The following is a 21,713-nucleotide window of genomic DNA, read 5'->3' on the forward strand; positions in this document are numbered from 1 at the left end:
TCTCGTGGCGCCCACAGGCCCAAGTGGGTCACTCATCATGCGAGGCTGGCTTGGACAAAAGTAATGAAACTCCATGTTATAGATACCCAAAAATGGCTGCTCAGAATGCATGCTTTCCATGCGCTGAAGTTAATTTTATGCTGCCAGAGTGCATGATAGATGCTTTGGGAGAAAAAGCTGTGTTAAGATTAGAGTTTTGGCCAGAATACCTTCTGTATTAGAAAGAAAAATGGCATTTAGAGAAAGATATTCAGTATTTCAGTATAAGATCTTCTTGCTGTATCCAGACAAATTTATAAATTAGGAAAAGGAGGAGGAAAAAATAAGGGAAAAAAATTCCCAATGAGGAAGCAATCTAGTTTGTTCATGTTGCTTCTTTGGAGATACATTCTACTAAAGGAGATGCATGGTGCTTAATGAAACTGCATTTAATTAGAGGCCTCAGATTAACATCTGAAAACCTAATTGTCATATTTCCAGTGCAGTATAATACTGCCTACTTCTTTATCACTCTCACAGATAAAAGAATAATTAATACTTGAATTGGTTTTAAAATCAAGGAATTTGTTTCAGAGAAATTCTGACTATCAGTGGCATTACATTTATCCTTTGCACAGCTGCTTTCTGTTAGAACACAATTACCACATTATGAGGGCCCTTGTGAATAAAATAGGAGAAACATTGTAATTTACTTATTCTCCACATCTTGCTTTATCTTGTTATCTATATCATGTTTTCTTGTTTGAAAAAAAATACTGGTGTTTTATTTTGAAAAAATACTGATTGAGGAATATAGGAGATCCTTAACTGAAAAGACTGTCTCTTGCTCGATTTGTTCCAGTTCAAGACCCCTGTTTCTATGGATTTCTTGTTTATCTGTTTATCTCTGAGATTTTTTCCTTCTGAGAACATAATCACTCTTAAGTAAGAAAAATGATGTTGGGAAAACCCTCTGAAGCTCCATGAAAATACAGTTGTAAAAATCACATCTAAAGATAATTTGGTTGTGTCCTTCGTTAAAGCTCTAGCTTGAAATAATTTAAATATATAAGCAAATAGTAGACACTTTAAATAACAGTTCTGAAAATTGAAATGTAGCTGCATTTTTAAAATACTTACTAGTTGATCCCTGAACCTTGATGGTATTTATCCTAGAACTGGGCTTGAAGTACTTGAACAGTTCTCTTGGGCAGCTCTTCCTTCTCACAGAGCTGAGGATTCTTCAGCATAACTTCTTTCTCTGTTTTTTCCACTTCTGTGTATCTGTTCAGGACTTGTGTACACAAGATACCAGAGAAAATTGATGCAAATCAACTAAATGTAGGAATTTAAAGAGGGCAGCTTAAGTCCCACCAAGTCCCTGTGTGCACTATTCTATTCATAATTGAAGTGGTCTCCAGAGAATTCAGTTTAACTCACTTAATGCAAGATGAGTCAAACCAAATTAAGGGCAGTATCTGGCTTCCAAATGAAAGTGTTTGCAAAGGAATTTCATGGATATAGACAAATCCAATTAAATTAATTGGGTTAATTTTCCTGAGTTCCATTGTGTAGATAAAACCTTCGTAATAATGTCTGATTTGAGCTTTTACTTTTTTTACTTTTGTTCCAAAACTGTGGTATTTTAGACTCGAGAAGGTAGATAGCCCTCACCAAATGCTGTCTTGTAATTTTACTGTGTTTTGAGAGTCCACATTTTAACATAAATGCTTCACTTTGTCATCAGGTCTAGTTCACAGTAACCTTTTGTTTAGGTAATTACCATCGATTTGGCTTCTTCAACTAATGCCTTTTAATCCAGTTAGCAGAAAAAATACCATCTCTGCTTTCTTAAGTGGCCTGTATTAACTACCACTTCCCTTAAAGCTGCTGTTCTCCTCCTAAACAAATCTTCTCTACTGAATTTGATTCTTTAATTATAGATTTTTGCCTAATAGTTTAACCTAATAAAGAGTGCTTTAATTTAATAATATTAAGATTGTAGAATTGTGGCATTTCCCATCAATTGTGGCCTGTCAGAAAGAATTACTTTCAAATTCTCAAAGAGTCTTTCTGCCTTCACAGCCAGTCAAAGCAGCAGGAAGGTTGCACCTAGGAGCTGGCTGCACCTTTGTGCCTTGACAGAGCACCTGAGAGCCAGCAGCGATGCTAAACAGCCCCTGAGCCCTGTCACACTGCAGGAGCGAGAAAACTGCCTGGGGGAACTGGTTTAATGCAATTGCTGGGTGCCTTTCCACTGGTTTCCCAGAGCACCAAGACTGTGCATCTTATTGATGGTGGTTATGTCATCCTTTCTTTGAAAATTAGCAAAGTGGAAGATCTTAGTTGCAGCTTACTTGTTTTGTCTTCCTGAGGATTCATCTGGTGTGTGCTGTTTTCTCTCTGTTCCTCTCTTTGGTATTGTCAGCTCTGTCTATTCTGGATGCATGGGATGGGATTTCTTTTAACATAGTTGCTTTTGCTTAATTGGTTATCCCTGTGCATCTCCTTAAGCTTCTTTAGGAAAAAAACCCCTTCATATCATTTAACTGGGTAAAGCTATTTGATTTTGAAGAAGTTAAATTTAGATTCAGGTGAAGACTGTTTACTTCCAAATATGGCTCAGCTTTGAGAAAGAAATACTTGAAGAAGAAAAGAAAAAATGTAACTGAGATTGTATTAAATTGTTTTCAAGTCCTAGTTGCCAATTTTAACATTTCAAATTAATCAGTATCTCCTCTTTAAATACTTAAAAAAATATTTTTCTTATAGCTTAAAACAATTTCACTGCCTCTTGTATTTGCACTGTAGAAATAAGAATTTTTTTTAGGGAAGAAGTTTGACCAGAAACTGAGCGAAAACCAAATTCTTCTGTGTTTTGCTGGCCAAGATGTGTCGGTTCAAAGTGACATTTGTGTGTTGTGTGTGACCCATCTGAAATGAAAACTGCAGGTGTCTGTGTGTGCAGTTACCCACGGGAGGAGTGGGGCTCATGGGCAGGTGGTGTGAGGTGAATGCTTGTGTTAGAGCTTCTCTGTGTGTGTATTTAAAGTGTAAGGTGTGTTAATGCTTTGACAAGCCCTTGAGAGCAAACGTGGTGCTGATGGTTCCTTAGGTGAGGAGAGCAAATCTCTCTGGGGAGAAGTAGGTCTGAGAGCCACCTGCCTTCTGAATCCCCTTCTGAGTCGCCTCCTTTAGAATTTATGATTTATTTTCTTTTTTGCTTACTTTTTACGCTTCCATCTCAGTGGGTTTTCACAGCTGATAGTAGTTTTCTGGCAAATATAATATTTTAAGACTTTTTCTGTTGGGTTTGATTCCTGTTGTTTTGTTTGGATTTTTTAAAATCTAAATTCTAGAGAGCTGAGCAAACAGCTTCCACAGGGAAAAAAATAGTGTTAGTTCAAATGCAGAGAGAATCCTACCAACTCTGCTCTTTGCTTTCAGGGTGTAGATTCTGTGTGGTAATTTTGAGGCAATGGTGACATCATAAATGCAGAGATTGGTCTTTTTCTCTGAGAAGGATGTCTGTTTTTATTGTTGAAAATACTAAAGTAATGCTGGTTCTGAGACAACTCATGAATTGGCTTCTCCGAGCTGATACACACTTCAGCTCCCCAAACTTGTGACCACTCCAGCCCCCACACAGTGACTGTACTTGAGTGCCCAGCTGGTGCATTTTAAATTAACACTCATTATACTACTGAGTCACTTCTGGTGGTGATCTGAAACGCACCAATGCTTTGTATCATCTCTGGCAGGTTTCTTGAGTCTGATCCATATGTTTCCGTCCTGCTGGCTAAGATTATTTTCATTCTTTCTTGTAGTCACTAAAGAAATTAGCTGTGCTCAGATCTTGGTTATCTTTTTGTACAGATTAGTGCTGTTGAGTACAGTGCATCTATGTATGAGTGTTTGTTAAAAATAAAAATAGCATTTTTTCCTGCATTTGCATTGGAACAGATTCACTTGAGACAGAGCTTAGATGTCAAATTTGGCCATAATCCATTAAGGTAGTTCTCTTTCCAAAATATCTGCATTCCTTTTTAGCTAGTCTTCTCATTATTTTCAGATTTCCTTCTGTTGCTTCATCTTCATTAGGATTACCTTTTAGAAGCGTTTCCCTTTCACAGAGGTGATCCACTGTAGTTTGTGATCCTTGCAATATGTCCATGCCATTCTGGTATTTTGGATCCAGAAGTGGACATAATGCTCCAGATGAGTCTTGCCAGGGCAAAACAGAGGGGAAAAAATCACCTCCCCTGCTATCCTCATGTGATCCCAACATAATGATACACTTGTATAAATAATATAAAAGATATGAAACTTACAGAGTGGTACAGTGTAGAGTCCAAAAGAGTGTGAAGTGGGAGGAGTTAGTAACAGTCCTGAAAAACATGGAATTGGTATCCACAGACTGTCAGGTTTGATGAGGAGCTGTGAGGAAGCTCGAGTTGTTTAGAGAAAAAGGGACTGAGGGCACCTTATTGCTCTGGCCTGAAAGAAGATTGTGGTGAGAGAGGTGTCACTCTTCTCCCAGGCAACAGTGACAGGATAAGAGCACATGGCTTTAAGGTGTCCAGGGGAAGTTCTGGCTGGACATCAGGATGAATTTCTTGATGAAAATGGCACAGGCTGCTCAGGGAGGAGGAGTCACCGTCTCTGGAGATGTTTAAGGAAGGACTGGACATAGCACTTACTGCCATGGTTTAGTTGATAAGGTGGTGTCAGGTCATGGGTTGGATTTGGTCATCTCAGAGGTCTTTTCCAGCCTCATTGACTATGTGATTCTGTGACCTTAAAAGTGTCTTCCAATTTTAGCAGTTCTATGATTGTCATTTTATATCCCACAAACTTTTAGTTTGTTGGACTAAGTTGGGTTTAGTGGCCAGTTCCCATGGATGAGGCTAAGAAGGACTCCACTGTCCTGAGGCAGAAGATAAATGATGCTTGCATTGTAGCAGGTATATGTACTTTAAGAAAAAGGCAATGTCTAAGAAAGCAAACACATTCAATTTTTCAGGCTAAGTATGACCAGGTAATTACACATGAAGTAGGAAAGGACTGTTTCATGTGGGGGATGGTGAGATTAATTCGTTTCCAATTTCCTTCACAGTTTATTTCCCTGTAGCTGTGGTGCAAGCAAGAGCCAACCAACATCATCTGCTGCTAAAAGAAAATCTCCATGCCAGTCCTTACCCTTGGCACGAGGTAAAGTTGCAGCTGAACCTGTGAGGAGGAATCAACAGGAAAAATACAATTCATGCCCAAAGGTAAACTTTGACCAGTGAATAACAAGAATAACAAGCATGAAAGTAAAACATATGCTTTTCCTTACCTTGTGTATTGTTTAATTTCGTCCTGTTTCCTTTGATTTGCACTATTTTAGCAATAGTGCAGGCAGGCTTGAAGTATGGAAATATGCTTGGGATGACTGTGTTTTAAATTCCAGCTGTTTTAATAGCTTGCCTAGCATGAACTCCTCTTGTGGTGCCTGCTTTAATTTCTATTTTATGTTTGGAAATAACATTGCCTAGAAGGAGGAGGTTCCTGGTTTCAGGAATGAAAAGAAGGTGCAAAATACAGTAGAGCAGATATATTTTTGTTGGCCATGGATTTGGCAATAAAACTCCCTGTACCAGACATTGTCACGTTTCTCTTGGGACAAAACAGGATCTGCTTCCTAACTCGGGTTCCTGGGTGATCATACCCCCAGGAGAGCATCCTGGTAAGATTGTCCCCCACAACCTGCTCATAAACACAGTAAACATTGTTCAGCAGCTACAGACAGCATTGGTCACCAATAAAAGGAAATAAAACAAATAAATCTCATAAATTACTGTAATATCAACCATTATGAACATTGGTTTAGCCACAGTTCTAGAAAAGGAAAGAAGAAAATTAACTCCATCCCAGCCAGACCCAGCACAGCAGAGAATCTGTAAATTGCAGAAGCTGTATTGGCAAGGCAAATAAAAGAAAAAAATCCCGAGCCCTGCTCTGTGTGTGTTAGTAAGAAAAAAGAGCTCTAGACATTTAAATCCTTGCTAAATCTCAGTTTATGAGCATTGACAAGGTTCTGGTGATTGTGCTTTTAATTAACTGATCTTGTGTTTAGCTGAATTGGAATCAGATTGCAAAGCTATTTATGAGCTGCACATAAGAAAAATCAATAAAAATATGAAATATTAAGATAGAGAAAACCTTCCAGGGTGAGTGATCAGCAGCTCTAGGCTAAGGCAGAGATGGATGACAAATGCATTTTATTTTAATATGCTGCAGTTTGTATGTTGTAGCTTTTAAAATAATCTTGTTTAGGGAATAGAGGAAAAATGTGGTTTATGTCACCTGGGAGTATATTCTAAACTCTGTTTCTTTTTCTCCTTGGCAGATGGAGACCTTTTAGCCAGCCAGTGAATCCAACTGCTGCTGCATGTCTGGCAGCACCTCTGAATGATCACATGACTCTTGATATGGATGCAGTCCTGTCAGACTTTGTTCGGTCCACAGGGGCAGAACCAGGTCTGGCAAGAGACTTACTAGAAGGTAAATTTTTGGGACACAGCCATTTCCTGTGTTCACTGCTTGTTTAAACCAAGAACCAGTCATAACAAGAGAGCTCTGGTCTATGGAAACAGATATTTCATAGTATTTTGACCAAGTCAACTCTTGTAATAAGCTGACCATAGATTATACTAAGGCAGGTGTTTTTAAGAAAACTCTTAAAAATTTCTTAGTATTAGATTACTGTGTTTTAAGTTACTGAGTCAAGCCCTAAATATTTATGTGCCAGTGAGAGAAGGGAGGAAACTTTAGCTGAATTTTCCTGTTCATCTGCCTGAAAGTAGTTGTAAAAGTTTCTCAGGTCACTGTTTAGTATGAAGTTTAGTCTGAAAGGGATTTACTGGACAGTGATAAAGACACCAGAGGTATTTTTGGGTCCCAGTAGTTAATATGAATACCTGACCTTCACAGCATGGGAGCCAAGTGGCTGGATTGAAAAACAATTAAGAAGCTGTATCAGAAAAATAACTATTATTAATTTTGTTGTAGTCGTTTTAGGTTTATAGGCTTAAAAGTGGAAAGACACCGTTGATATTTGAAAGCACTTCACAGTAGTTGCCTTTGTTCTTTTCTTCTCATGCAATAAATGTGAAGATGGGAGGTTGGAAATGAGTAGATGATATTTGTAAATTGCAAGGTCATTCTGGGGGCTTGAAACTTCCATGCTGGACTTTGCTGCCTGAGAGGTTTGGGGTTTGCTTTATATTTTTTATCTTAATGTGCTCTAAGAAATTGTGTTAAATCAAAGTAAATGAACAACTACAGCAGATGTAAAAGGTACCTTGTGTTACCTATTTCCTTTATGCAAGAGCTGTTTTTCACTTTATGTATGCTGAAAGTTTTTCATTTTCTGATAAGCTCTTCCTTTACTCTGGCCTTTTCAGAAATTAGGCATGATAGATTATTAACACAGAGATGCACACAGTTCTGCAACATTTCCCAAGTCATCTGAAACATGAAATAAAACCTTGGAATGCGTAGCAAGGAATATTAGCATAGGCTTGCTATATTTAAGAGCCCTCTGTTTTGTCTGACTGATTTGATCAACCTGTCATTCTTGCCTAGAGTCTGTCTTAGTCTGATGGTCTTTTAGAAAAAGAACATGAGAAGATTTTTCTCAGCTGTATTAGGACAGATTGTCAGTTATTGCGCTGATAGAGCAATGCCAAAATTTCAAAGGGTTCCTGCTTATCAGAGGTCTTTCAGAAGAGTTACTTACCTTGTTTTCCTTTCTCTAAAGAGCAGTGCTTTCAAATAAATATCAAACAGGGTTTTTCTGTGTTGTACTTTTCATTTCTGTAGATGAATAAATTCACATCGAATATACTAACAAAGAAATAAGCAATAAACAATCTAATTATTCTGACAGGCTAATGATGTATGCATCTGCCCCAAATAATCTCCTCCTACACAGGAATTTCTCAAAGAGGGATTTTTGCTAGTTCTGAGCAAGATGTACTCAGACAACAATTTCAGCACTTGTGGCTGTAGCTACATTTGGGGTAGCAGCTTCTAACACTGGTCATGTCTTGTGCTGGGAGACAGTAATTGATGGAGTGGTTTCTCCTTTGTTTAAAAAAGATGCAACAGGGACTGCCACCACAGCATTTTGAGTTTCACAGTGTGTCAGCTCTCTGTGAGCAGAACTGAAACCCATTGAGTAGCTTCTTAACAATAATATAAACAATATTCAGAAGAGCAACCCCCCCACCCCATGGTGCCAATGCCTTTTACTTGGCCTTGGAATGATGATGTCCATAGTAACAATCAAACTTAAATAAATAGGTGTGCACTAATATTTCCCAGAATGTTCAGCATTTGGTTGTTCTTAGCCCTAAAAATGATGGTCATAGTGAACTTGGAGCCAGAAAATGCTTGTGTAGACCCTCATTTCCATGTAATCAGAAGTTTTGGTCAGATCTTCTATGACCCTGTAGCCCTTTGCTGTTTCTGACCCACTCAAAAATTCTATTTTTGTAACTTATTCAGACTGAATTTTCACAGCGTGCTCCTATGGAGTATCACCTCTTTTACAGAGTCAGTGCTGCTTTTGTTCATCCTTGGGAGAAATTTCTTCAATTTCACTATCCTGTAGATAATCAAGGGTACAATTTCTGCTTCCTTATCCAATTATTTTAACATATTAATTTTTTTGCTTTGATTATGTCCTGCTACATCCACAGCACAGTTGTGCACAGTATGTGTTGTTCGTCCCAGCAGCAAGTGGGTGAGTTAAACACACACTGGCTGTTGTGCAAATAGCTAAAAATCTATACACTGCATATAGATTTTCAACATTGCCAGAAGCTGTCCTAAATGTTGGCTCACTTGATGTTTCTATTCTCTGCCTATCCTGCTGGTAAAATCCCTGCAGTTTTCTTCTGCTGAGCTTTTTATTGAGCGCAGCTGCTTGTCTCTCTATCCCAGAAAGCATTCTGCTGGTTGTGCTTGACATGTATCTTTCAGAAAGTGTCCATTCTGCTTTTGAAATGAAAAGGCAAAGAGATTTTAAAAAATAATAGTTACATAACATTTTCATGACTGGTATCTGGTATAAAAGTCTAATATTGGACTTCCATATTTATTAAGATGCTTACAGCTATTTCAAATTAATTATAAATTAATGTTCATAAATTTCAATTATGTATCATTAGCTGTACCAATTCTGTGTTAGTGGATTATACACACATGCTAAACCATTTGTTGCTTAGAAATGTTGCTTTCATTTTTGGATGGTTACTTACTGAGTCTCTCGTTTTGTTTCCTGTCTCTGAGATGTTGTTTGCCACTTCCTGAGGTTTTTACCTTGTTTATGTGCTCTCAAGAACTGAAAGCATTCTTGTGTATTTGAGGTGACAGAGAGTAGAAATTACATTTTGTGGACCTTCACTGGGTCTGCCTTTTCAGCCTTTCATTCTCAACCTTTGCTGATTTCTATAAAAACCACCTAAAAATAAGCCCTTACTTGACTGGTTAATAGTGACAGAGCAATTTGACAATAAATGTGACTGGGGTGACAGAAACAGCAATCTCAGCAAAAAGTTTCAAAATTTCAGTTTGAAAAGCAGCCTATGCTGGCAGACGTGTGTATCACTGCTTTGGGCGGGAGTGAATTCAGAATTGGATCAGCGTCGTGTCACAGGGAACGGGAAATCAGCTGCAAGACTCCAGACGTCACCTCTGTGTGCAAGGCACCTTCTAATCACTGGGAAAACTCCTTTGACTCACTCAGCTTTGGGAATGTTCTTGAGCATAAACTAAGAACTCTGCATGGTGAAGAATTAATTTCTCTTTAGCTCTGTGAGCTTCAACCTCTCCAATGTCCAGGAATGAGGAGGACACATCCCTTTTCCTCCTGGATAGTCTGGACTAGCACCTCGGTTCTCTCACACATAGAATAACAGCAATGCTGGTGTGTTTATGTATAATCTACTTAAAATGTGGCCTAAGGCAGAAAGAAAACTATAAAAGAAAATAGTGTAATCTTTAAAACAAATTGTACTGTATGTGGTTCACAGTGTCAGGGCTGTAGATGTGGATGAACTTGGAGATCACTGATAAAGATCACTGATAAATCAGGAGAAATCAGCTCAGTTTTCAGGGAGCAGAAGATGTGAAAGCAATGACCCCTGGAATAGAGGGGGAAGGCATAGGATGAAATACTTTAAAATGCCAACAGTATAGGCAATCATCAGGTACTGGAGGATTGGTGAAATAATCATAATAATAATACAAACTGATTTAAAAATAATATATTTAACTGAAAAGTTGCCCTTTGATTTGTATAAATGGTTTCATTTACTTATATAGGGTATTCCACCATTGTATAAAAATAGCTGCTATTTCCAACTTCAAACAGCATTTAATTGAGAGATACATAGCTGAACATGAACTCAGGAGCAGGGAGATTGGTTTCCAGTCATGAAATGTGAGCAGGAAAGGTGACTGATCCCATGGATCAAGCCAGAACTGCAGAACAGAGACATCTCAAAGAGCAATGTATACGAGCAGAATTCAAAGAGAAGCGTGCAATTCATAGAGAGGGAGAGAGACATTTACAGTGCTGTCATGTGATTGAGTGTACAAAACTAACTCCCCAAAAATAGTCTCTTATTCTCCTCTCCCTCAGATGGCTCCTTTTTTAGTTCTCTTGTGGATGGCTTGGCAATGGGAAGAGGAAGCTGAGCTGCTACCAATGCCTCATTAAACAGGAAGCAAAATTGTCATTTCCAGCTGCCTGTTCAGTTTGGAGTGACTTTGCATTCTAGCAGAAAACAAGGCATGTGTTAACAAAATGGCCTTGCTGTATTATTTTCCTTTGAGAACAGTGACCAAAATTAAATCCTGTTTTAAAGCATATGATCTAATTTTATCCTAATTTTTGCATTAGTTTTTTCAGAAGGAATAAAGCTCATCTGAAGTTCTTCTTACCTTTTGGCTCTAAATATTTGTTAATCTACTTTATGCCAAACAGGAAGAAGTGCCTGCATTTAAACTGAACTTGAAGATTGCTTTATTAGCAGTTGGTTTGTAAGAACAGACTTCTTTACATTAGGTTGGGGTTGCACTTACAGGTGCATTTCATAGATACTGTCTTGATGCTCAGTGCCTTCCTCAGATTATTATTCTCTAACCAAAAGTTAGCTTGTTGCCCACTCAGCTGGTGTTGTCCCATAATGACTGGATTCCATAGGGTCCATTGGTCCTTTTTCACTCCAGGCAGTGTTTCCTATCTCTGTGAACGTTTCCTCTGCTGAAGTCCTATCTATAGTTGTTGCTGTAAGTTGCCTTTCATTGTGGTTCTTACTATTTAGATCTTTCCTAGTTCCCAACTCGTATTTCATCCTTTCCAGCATTTTATTTATCATTAAATCAAGCATTTCTGCTGCCCTTTTAAATGTTCTTTTTAACATAATGGAGTGGGTGGATATTTGAAAGCTTGGGGGGTGGGGGGACTGGGTAATAGTTGCATGTTTGCTTTTCCTACTAATTAATGATAAAATCCTCTTGATTTTTGTTATACCTGATTTTAAAAGTGGAAGACAACAGATTTATTAACCATTACAACCCCACTAAGCTATAATGTTTTAGCTGAAAAAACAAAGCAAAAAACCCAAAGTTAAACAATACCACGTTGCTCTGGGGTTGCGGCACTGGAGAATGCCCCTGTGACACCCTGCCTGGAGTGCTGCATTCAGCTTTGCTCCCCAAAGGGCCCTCTCAGGACATGTCTGCATGGAGGCCATGAAGATGCTCAGAGGACTGGAGCACTTTTGCTGTGAGACCCTTGGGCTCTTGGGGAAAAGAAGGCTCTGGGAATCCTTAGAGCACCTTCCAATACCTAAAGAGGCTCCAAGAGAGCTGGAGAGGGGCTTTGGACAAGATGACAATGAAATGATCTTTGAGGTCCCTTCCAACCTAAACCATTCTTTGGGTCTATAATTTTATCAATGCTTCCAAGGTGAATCCTAGTTGTGCTGTTCTTTAGCACTTTGTGTATTAACCCTCTGCTAATCTAGTTTGAGGTAAAACACAGAAATGGTTAAGTGGCTTCTTAGACCATATATTGTTTTATCTAATCTTTGTTTTTTCTTCAGGCTCATAATGCCTCCTGTTGTTATTCAAGGAGCCATTATTTAGGGCAGAAACTTCACAGTGTAGCTGTGTTTATTTTTGAATTTCCCTTTTATGTAGGTGTCTGCTATCTCTGACATTAAAACAACAGTACCAGTCTTCTCTTCCTTACTCAGCTGCACGTTTTTTTTGGTTTTTTTTTTTTGGTCTTCTGTTGTTTTGGGTCCAAACAAGAAGGGCTTGGTTTCAAAGAAGAGACCTTTGAGTGTTGATAAATTGCACACCTGCTGACTCACATAGCACATGTAGCTGTTCAGGAGGCAATTGCTCAGTAAGAGTGTTCTTTCTGTGCAGTCAGTGAGTTGATTTGGTTCCAGCACCCTGATCGGTATTTCACTGCATGTGTTTTCTAATCAGCTTTGTGCTCCTCCAGCTTTTTTGCTGACTGATGTTCTCTGGCCATTTGAAACTAGAAGACTTTCCTGCAAACCTCTTCTGTTGGTGCTGGTTTGGAGCAATCAAATTGTTACTGATACCAAGCTGCCAGTGGCTTATCATCTGATGTGATTGTGTGCACTGAAATAATGTTGTTATGCCTCTGAAATGCCTTTTAAAATACAATAATATGTGATATAAACAAAGAAGCAGTCAGTGAACTGGGTGCATCAGATAAGTAACAGTGAAATGAAAATAGAAGACAATCTAAAAAATAGATTGTGTTGGGTTTGTCTGTCGAATTGCAACAAAAGCTTTTACTTGGCTTAATTTAATTGATGAAATTATGCAGAATAAATTATTTGCCTGTTACTTGTCCTTCAGGCATAACCTCTGTGGGGGTAGGAAAGACTGGCCCTTTCTCTGGGTACCTCTTCAGGAGATGGCAAAGAAGATGAGAGATGTGTCAGAGAAGGGAATTGTGTGAGGAGCAGGGTCTGGGAGATGTCAGAGAAGAACATGGGAGACACATACAAACAGAACTTAGGAAAGGATTTCCTCTTTCCCTTTTCCAGGGACAAGAGGGACTCTGTGCAGTCTGCCCCAAACCTGGAGGCCAATGCCTCTTCTTGGGCAAGGGGCAAGACTGGGAGGAGGGACATGCCCTGTAGGCTTTGGGTGGAAGGATGTCTTTGTTTTTCATGTTATGTCAACTTATTTTCGTCATTTCTAGCCCAGCATAACTCAGGGTTTTTTTGTATCTCAAAACTTGGTTTGTAATGTAAAAAGATAGTTTTAGAAATTCAAAAGCTGTTAGTATGCAGAGTTTAAAGGAGGAGAGAGGTAGGCAGTGATAGTTCTGTTAATCTCCACAACTACAAGTCCCATTAATATCATCAGTAACTTGCAGCTGAAATTTTCTCACCTACCTGTCACACAGATAGAAATCCTTGTTCATATCATCTGTTCTGGACTTTTCTGAATTTAATAATCTTCCTGATTGGCTCCCAGTTTGCCTCTTGCTTCTGCAGTCTATTCCTGTGGTCCAAATTACATAATATTTTAAATTAGATTTGTTACAGTCTTAAAATTTATTTTGCACTGCATTAAATTTTTGTACCTATTTGTATTTCTTCTCTGTGTCTTTCATAAACCCTTAGTTTTGTTCTCTCTCTCTTTTCTCTAATTGTCTTTGTTACCTTCAGTTTGGTTTACTTTCACTTAAGATTCTTCTTTGCTAATTCTCCCAAACTGATTAATTCTCCTCTTATTTTATGGGCAATGGGGAAAACAAAAGATTTTTCATTTGTATTTACTTATGAAAGTGTAAACCAAATGGAGAAGGACAAAGGGGGAAACTTTCTACCTTTCAAGTGGAAAGGGTAGCTGGGAGCACTTATGCTGGGCAGTGTGGGTGGCTAATTTTCAAAACCACTATTTCATGGAGATGGAAAGGTGCTGAATATGTTCTTTAATTTGGTGGAATGATTTTCTTGCATTTCAATGCTTGGAGGCTCCAGCAAATTTAGGAAAAGTGAGTTGGATCATAATTTCCTGTGTTGGTTCTCTGAAGTTTAGGGCTTTGGTGCTGAATTGGTGATTTGATTCAGGAGATGGGGACAACCCTAGGGATATTAAGAGATTTGAAAACGAAATATTTCTGTGTTAGATATAGAAATTTTAATTTTTGTAAGGTTTCAAGTCTATATTGGAAGTTCATTTGCTACAATGTACCATGGAGCATAACTCAAGAGCTGCTGTGCAATCCAGTTTTAAATGCAACACACTGTGAGCCTGCTTTCTGAAGGCTCACTGTAATTTTTATGACAGAGCTTTTATATAAGATGATTGCATTTGGCTTAAAACTGAGGCCAGCGGGATTTCTGTGAGTCTGCTGATTTTCTGCTTTCCTCTTACATACATCAAAGCCCTGTCACACAGCAGCCACTTACAGCACATGCACTGGGATTTTTCTTAGCTTCAGAATCTGAAAATGAAAAAATTATGAGCAGGGGAACTGCAGGGAATGCCCTGAGAAATGCTGTCTGTGTTCCACTGTTACAAGTCTGTACTTGGGGGTCTGTACTCAATAAATCCAGGTTTTCCTGGGGGTCCTGGGTTTGTAGCATTGCCAGTACTAGAATAATAATGTTTTGTTGAAAGCTATGTTTCCTAGAAATATACTTATTGTCATGTTCACTTTTTTTTAAAAATTTACTTTATTGTTTTTATGGTTGAGAATAATTTAAAAATGTGTTTAAAGTGCCTCTTAAAACCAGAACCAAAGAAAAGCAGTTCTTCAAACACTGGTTTTGCAAATTGCACTCATGGCTCTGCCAGTTTAAGTAGTGTAATTTGGTTGGGATGTGTGTAAAGTTAGAGCAGAGCCCTGCCTGGATTACAGCCATTCACTCTACATGGGATTTTTAGTGAACAAATGCTGGCTATAACTGAAGTTCTTGTTCCAGTGTCTCTGACAATTTTCACTGAATTTACATTTTGTCCTACAGATTTTCTAATAGGCAATTACAGCATTACAGAACAATTTTGTATGGCTCACATGGTGGTTTATATTATAGTCTGCTCAGGAGCAAGATAACATTCTTGCTCAATCATACCAATTCTCCTTTCAGAATTTTGCTAGTACTTCAAAACCCAAGGTAGTTTTAGTTACCTATAGGAACCAGCTGTTTGTGCTATTTTTTTTCTTCTTCAGTTAGGTTTTTGTTCTTTACAGATATGACTGTAACAGTAAAAGGCTTTCTTTTATTTGTTTAGAACTGCTTTGTACTATACTTAGCTTGTCTCCTTGGTGTAAACAAGTAAGTTATCTTTAACTGCTACTCAGGTAATGTGGCTTCTTAAAGTACATAAAATGACAACCTTCTGTGGTGTAATAAATCATGTATTAGTCAGAATCAGGTTACTTTTGATTTGCCAGGAAAAGTGCTTATGGAATGCTCTGAAAGTCTCATAACTTGTAGGGTCTCTCCTTTTTCTTACTAAATATTTTTGATTTTGCAATTAGAAACTGGTACTTGGAGAATGGTAGACATCTCTGTATCTTAACTTAGCGGGATTGTTTTGAAAATAGCAGACAGACATCTCAACATGTTTTTCATATTTTTTTGAGAATGACAAGTCATGTTTCATCACCTGTATGAAACAGACTTGTGCATCTCTGGGTATTGGCCTGCATTCTGTGGTTGCTGGTCAGAGCAATATGCTGAAGTGGAAGGTGGAAGCAAATCCTTTAGAGGATTCTATGCTGACAGCTGATTCTACAAGCCGCTCCCACAGACATGGAACCACACGGACTGAGTCTCTCACTGCAAGTTTTGTTACAGAATACTCTCCTATATTACTTGCTTTCTAAAAGGCTTTTAAAATCTTTAAGAGAGCAAATTCTCTCTCGTGTGAGATAAAGGGACCTAAAGTGTTTTGTGTTTGCATTATAGCTGTTCTGCAAATGAAAGATAAAAAGGTTTCTCACTCTTTTGGGCTATCACTCTTGTCTTTCCATCATTGCTCTTAATTGTTATTTATTATTACTGCAACCACACAATTTATTGCTCCCTCTCAGTGGGATATAGAGTTCATCATAAATTGCTGGTTTCTGAAGCCATTTGATTGGAATCTGAGCAAGGGAAGTCCTAGCCTAGGTCACCTCCTGTGACACAGTGTCATAGATTTTGGGTTTGTGGATGAGGTTAGGACAGTGGACGGTGGCTTTTACTCGATGGTAGCTGGCTTTGACACTTCTTCCCACAGTGCTTCTGTGTTGGGATGCCACAAGATGGGTGGGTGGGCCCCAGGAGGGTGGTGGGGGTACCTGCTCCCCAGACAGAGGTGAACAGATGCTTCCTTTGCTGTTTTGCAGGCAAGAACTGGGACCTGACTGCAGCTTTGAATGACTATGAGCAGCTGCGGCAGGTGCACACAGCCAACCTGCCCCAGGTGTTCAACGAGGGCAGGTTTTACAAGCAGCAGGAGCCAGAGCAGCCTCCCCAGGTGACCAAGGCTGAGAGGCCCTGCCTGCAAAGGCAGGATGACATTGCCCAAGGTAAGAGCTCCTCTGCGGGGTTTCAGGGGCCAGGTGGGTCTCTCACCTGTCTGCTTGGGAGCTGTGCTTGGCTGCAGAGAGTAGGAGGCCATGTGCAAGCAGTGTGTGAGCTGTGTCATTGTCATGGGGCTCAGAGCTGGTGCTGGACCCTATTTTTCATGTTTTAATTGTTGTGAGCTCTGCCTCAGTTCTGCAAGTTGGTTTTTTTGAATGTGTGATTTAAGTAAAATATGTTTTCCGCAAGCAGTGCTGTGATGCTCGTGAAAGGAGTTAATTAGAGGATGTCACATACCACTTTTGTATATAGTTTTCTATACTTACTGAAACAAACAAAAAGGTTTTAAAATCTGTGTGTCATACAGTGTGTGGATAGGGTGTCTGAAGACTATGAATAACTTTCAGCTTTAAAATTTCATTATTTTATGGTTCCACAGAAACTGCCTCCTATCCCCTGCTGAATAGAAATTGAAACCTTGAGAAAAATTAGTCAACTACCTCTAACAGTTAATTTCCAGTACAAAATGATAAGCACTAGAATTTGCTTTTTTGTTTGCAGACCTCTTATGGGGTTTATTTCAGATCTCTCTCTCTCTCCAACTGTTGGGTTGCAATTTTTTTCTATTAATTTCTCAAGAAGCTGTAGTTTGCACCAAAATACATCTCAGGTCTGACAGCTTGTCATGTAGGCAGGTAATAGCAGTAGCCTAGTGATTGCTTTCTGTGCAGCCATTAAAAGGAACAGAAGGGCTTCCCTTCTCCTGCTGGCTCTTCCCTCCTACTAAGCAGGAAATAGCATCGGTTCTACGGAGTTTCAGTAAAGCTTTTTTAAAATTGCTGACTCCCATCAGTAGAAAAGGAACTGTGGTGCTTCTTATCACTCCTTTAAGCACTGAATACAAATAAAGGGAGGAAGAGCAGCACAGCTGATAAAACCATGTCCCTTCAGCCTCTTTGGAATACAGTTAGCACTGAAATGTCCATCTGATGTTTAGTAGGTGTAGTGGGTAGTGTGGGGTTTATTTGGCTTTGACTACCTGGACTGACAGCAATTTGGCTGCCTACTCAGTGTGTAGCTGAGAATGTCCTGGTCAGAGAGCCACCTCTGACTGACAGGTGGACCTAGGGGTGTTCAAGGAGGAGCAGAGAAAGAAAGGAGCACCTTGGTTTGCACCAAGGGGTGGAGAATGCAGCCAGCAGGGGAGAGCTGGGCTGTGCTGGGAGGGTGATGGAGTGGCAGTGAGGGGATGTCACATGGAGGTGCTGCCCTGCACTTCAGAACCCCTGCTTAGGGGATTTAGCTGAGATACACAGGGATAAGAAACAAATGCAAAATCAAACCTCCTACCCTCTCCCTGAATTTAGGATAATTTAGGGAGTGCTGTTTAACTCTCAGAATTAGAAAAACTTTGATCCATTAGAGAAAAAAAGTTTACAAGCTGCAAGAAAGTTGATTGAAAATAACAATTAGTCAGTTTGAGATGTCTTTAAAACACTATTAGGGATAAGTTATGTCAAAGTAAACTTTACTTAGGAGTTCAAAACCTTAACTGAATATCATCTGTTTGTCAATAAATTTTTCTTCCAATGAATCTTTGAAAACTTAAGATAGATCAAGAAAAAATTCCTCTGGCTTGCCAGAAGGACCTGTAATAGGAACAAGCAATCTTTTACAATAGGGAAATAACCTGAAAAGGGTAGCAAAGAAGACATGGAATAAATTCCTAGTGAAATGAATGTGCATTCATCAGCTTTCACATTGCTAGCCCTTTCTGCAGTGGTACAGGCTGTATCTTCTCTTTGGTTTCTCTACAGAAAAGCGTCTTTCCAGAGGGATTTCCCATGCCAGCTCAGCCATAGTCTCCCTTGCTCGCTCCCATGTAGCAAATGACTGCAGCAATGAGCAGTTCCCTTTGGAGATGCCCATCTACACATTCCAGCTGCCAGACCTGAGCGTGTACAGCGAGGACTTCAGGAGCTTCATCGAGCGCGACCTAATCGAGCAGGCCACCATGGTTGCACTGGAGCAAGCAGGTGGGTGACATCTCACGTGTCTCTCAGCAGCTGGGTGACACCATGGGTTTAGTAGGTGGCAAATCCAACATTTGGGTTAGAATTTCTAATCCTGCTTAGAAAATAAAAACCAGAAAGTAAATGCAGCTACCGTGTTCTTTGCCAAATGACTCATATCCCAATCCTCTGTTTCTTTTAAAACAATATAGAAAAAATGGTCAAGTTAATAAAACAAAGAAAAATTGGGAGAGGAAGGAAAGAACTGATGGGGAAGTCATGCAAGAGACAAGGACATGAGTCTGGATGGTCAGAGGGAGTTCTACTTCCAGTTCTCACGAGGAAATTACATTGCAATGACTGTGAAAGGAAACATCTTCAAGTTCTGTTGCAGCTTGAGAAAATAGTTTTTAGATATGTATTTGATGTATTTAATTTTTTTTATAATAAGAAGTGACAAAATTTTACAGCAATGCTTCAGTATTGCCATGGGGAAAAAAGTGTAGATATTTAACTCTAATGTTAATTCAGATCTATTAGTAGTTTAAAGTTTTAAGCCAATTTTGAAGGATATGGAGAAATAGATTTAAAATTAGTATTGGTGCCTTATGAAACAGCAGGAGTGCTAATGAACCATGAAATTAACACATCTGTACAGTGAAATGGCCAACCTTGGTGATATAAAAGAGTTGTAAAATCAGATTTCATGGTTGTCTGTAGGATATGGAACAGACAGTTGATTTTTTTGTGTGTGGGTTGCTCTACTGGCTTGTGTAACACTCTAGATTGATCTGAGATTCATTCTCCAACCCTAGTGCCCTGTGTAAGCCTGAACTTATAAAGTGCAGCTCCAGTTTGATGCAGGAGCTCTGCTAATCTGGTGTCCCACTGAGTACTCATGAGGTGTTGTCATGTGCTGTTTTTTTGTTCTGGTAATTGAAAAACCAGACAGATAATACAGCCTCAAACAGTACACTCTTAAGGAAAAAGAAAAAAAACACCTACAAACAACCAAAAGAACCCCAAGCACTGTTCAGAAGGCCTTTTTCTGGGAAAAATACCAGTGTAAAATAGGGTACGAATGCTACCAGGCAACTATGAAGCATGAAAACTGCAAGTCATCTATGAAGAAAATATATCCAGTTTCTCTGAGAGCTAGCTAACCCAATGAGGACAGGGAAAAAGTAGGATAGTTCTTCCTCTGGCAGCTCTGCCAAATCCTCCAAATTCCATAGGGGTATCAGAAGATACCTTGGTACAGTACCATTGTTGCCCTATCTGCTTCAGGGCAATTGCAGCTTTTAGAGTCTAGTATGAACTAGAGGATCACAGAGGCTTTCTGACCTTAAAATCAGGGAATATGTGAATTTAGAGCTGACATCCTCTAATCCATACAGAGCTGGCTGGCTTTGAACCTGAAATGGCTGCAGAAACTGCCAAATTTGCTGCCTCTAAGCATTCCTCCCTCAAACCTCTGAAAATTAGAATAAATTATTTATTCCTTTCTTAAAATTAATTAGGGCAGTGACTTGATGCACACTGGAAAAGTGCCCTCATCCCCAGAGCCTCTTGCATCCTGGGAAGGAGAGGGTTTGACCATTTGAAGTACTCAGGGTTTTGATCACAGGTGTCCTTGTAGCCTGCATAGACTTAGTTTACTCTGTGAGTATTTCATTCAAATAACCTGGACCTTCCTGGGGAACACTTGTGTATTTCAAGTAAGTTAAACATATAAAACAGTTTGCTTAAGAAAATCATGTAAGGCTTCAGAGAAGCTAACCTTTTGTGTTTGTTTTAGATGTAAAGATACTCAGTTTCCTGCCTATTTGATTTGTTGTACAAAATTGAGAGAATGAATTAATAGAAAAGCCACATAGTATTAGACATTTTGACTCCTACCAACAGTTTGACTATGTTTTGGTCAATGATACAAAAAAACTAAAAGATGAGGTGCATTTCCTTCCAAGAGCCTAAAATCTATTTCAAACCAAATGCCATGAAGGACTGTAGCTTTTGTAGCTGAGGTTAGGATGTTGTTAAAGGAAGAGGCGAGTGTGCTTGCACATAATGCCATGAATTTCAAGAGAAAAGAAATAGAAAAGAAGCTGATTAGGCAAAGGAGGAGGAAATCTGCTAGGAACTAACAGCTTACTACTCCCAAAGCCTGGACTGGGAGAGCAGAATTGCCACTAACAAAGTCACATGTGGGTTCTGAAGTGGCCATATGAGCTAGGTGTCTATAAAAGACTATAAGGTTTTTATATTCTTTTTTTATATGCTTGAACTCTTGCTACCTTGACATCTATATGTGACAGCATGTCCTATTTGCATGGAAACTTGGAACAAAATTCACAATTTACTGCTAAGTGCTGTGTGATAATGATAAAGGAAAGGCCCAGAGGAAGGCAGTGTGATTTACTCCCCACTGCTGCAGTGTATTATTTACTCCTTAATATGATTGCTTTCCAAATATTCCTCTGAAAGGATAGAATGCATCACATTCATAAAAACATTTTGAAGTTTTGTCCATCTTTTAACTCAGCTGTTAATTATTGCTGGAATTGGAATGAGGTCAGCTTGTGAGTAATGGGCAGACTGATCTCTCTGAGCTCTGGCAGGAATTGCTGTGGTTCTTCAACAGAGGATGGCTCAAGGTGCTGTTAATACTAAATGAAGTCTGTATGAAAGCAATTTTATAATTCTAAGTATTTTGCTGCAGCAAGTTGATTTTCATTATAGACACATGCTCCCTTGTGTGTTCTTAATGTGTGGGTTGACACAAAGAGAGATGCTATGAAAACTTCTGTACTGAAGTACTTTGTTTTAAAAAACAGTACAGGCAAAAGAATGGCTGGACTAACACAGTCTTTTTAACTGAAAGAAAAACCAATTCTATTGCAGTGCTGAAATATAATTCAATCCAAACAGTACAATGTACTGTATGAAAGTCCAAGAACAGTTTTCCTACACTTTTCTTTCTGTGCTCATGTTTGTGTTTTCTAAGAAGCTACAGCCAAAGTAAACAGTAATATGCTATTAAGCCTGGACTTCATGTCCCCCAAACCAATCCACCGAAATTGTGGAAATGTTT

The 21,713-nt window shown here is 39.0% G+C and overlaps 1 protein-coding gene across 5 annotated transcripts in view; it reads left to right on the forward strand.

The window, feature by feature from the left end:
* Positions 1-21,713, forward strand: part of OTUD7A (OTU deubiquitinase 7A) — a 108,149-nt gene that overhangs the window by 56,800 nt on the left and 29,636 nt on the right. For all 5 annotated transcript variants that reach the window (XM_033070289.1, XM_033070287.2, XM_033070291.2 and 2 more), the window contains exons 6-9: positions 5,096-5,252; positions 6,371-6,525; positions 16,433-16,615; positions 18,428-18,646. In XM_033070289.1, coding sequence (XP_032926180.1) covers positions 6,441-6,525; positions 16,433-16,615; positions 18,428-18,646 — 487 coding nt within the window. In that variant the 5' untranslated portion in view covers positions 5,096-5,252; positions 6,371-6,440. The remainder of the gene's footprint in view (positions 1-5,095; positions 5,253-6,370; positions 6,526-16,432; positions 16,616-18,427; positions 18,647-21,713) is intronic.

Source organism: Catharus ustulatus, chromosome 12 (assembly GCF_009819885.2).
Source record: "Catharus ustulatus isolate bCatUst1 chromosome 12, bCatUst1.pri.v2, whole genome shotgun sequence".
In the NCBI taxonomy this organism is placed as follows: Eukaryota; Metazoa; Chordata; class Aves; order Passeriformes; family Turdidae; genus Catharus; species Catharus ustulatus.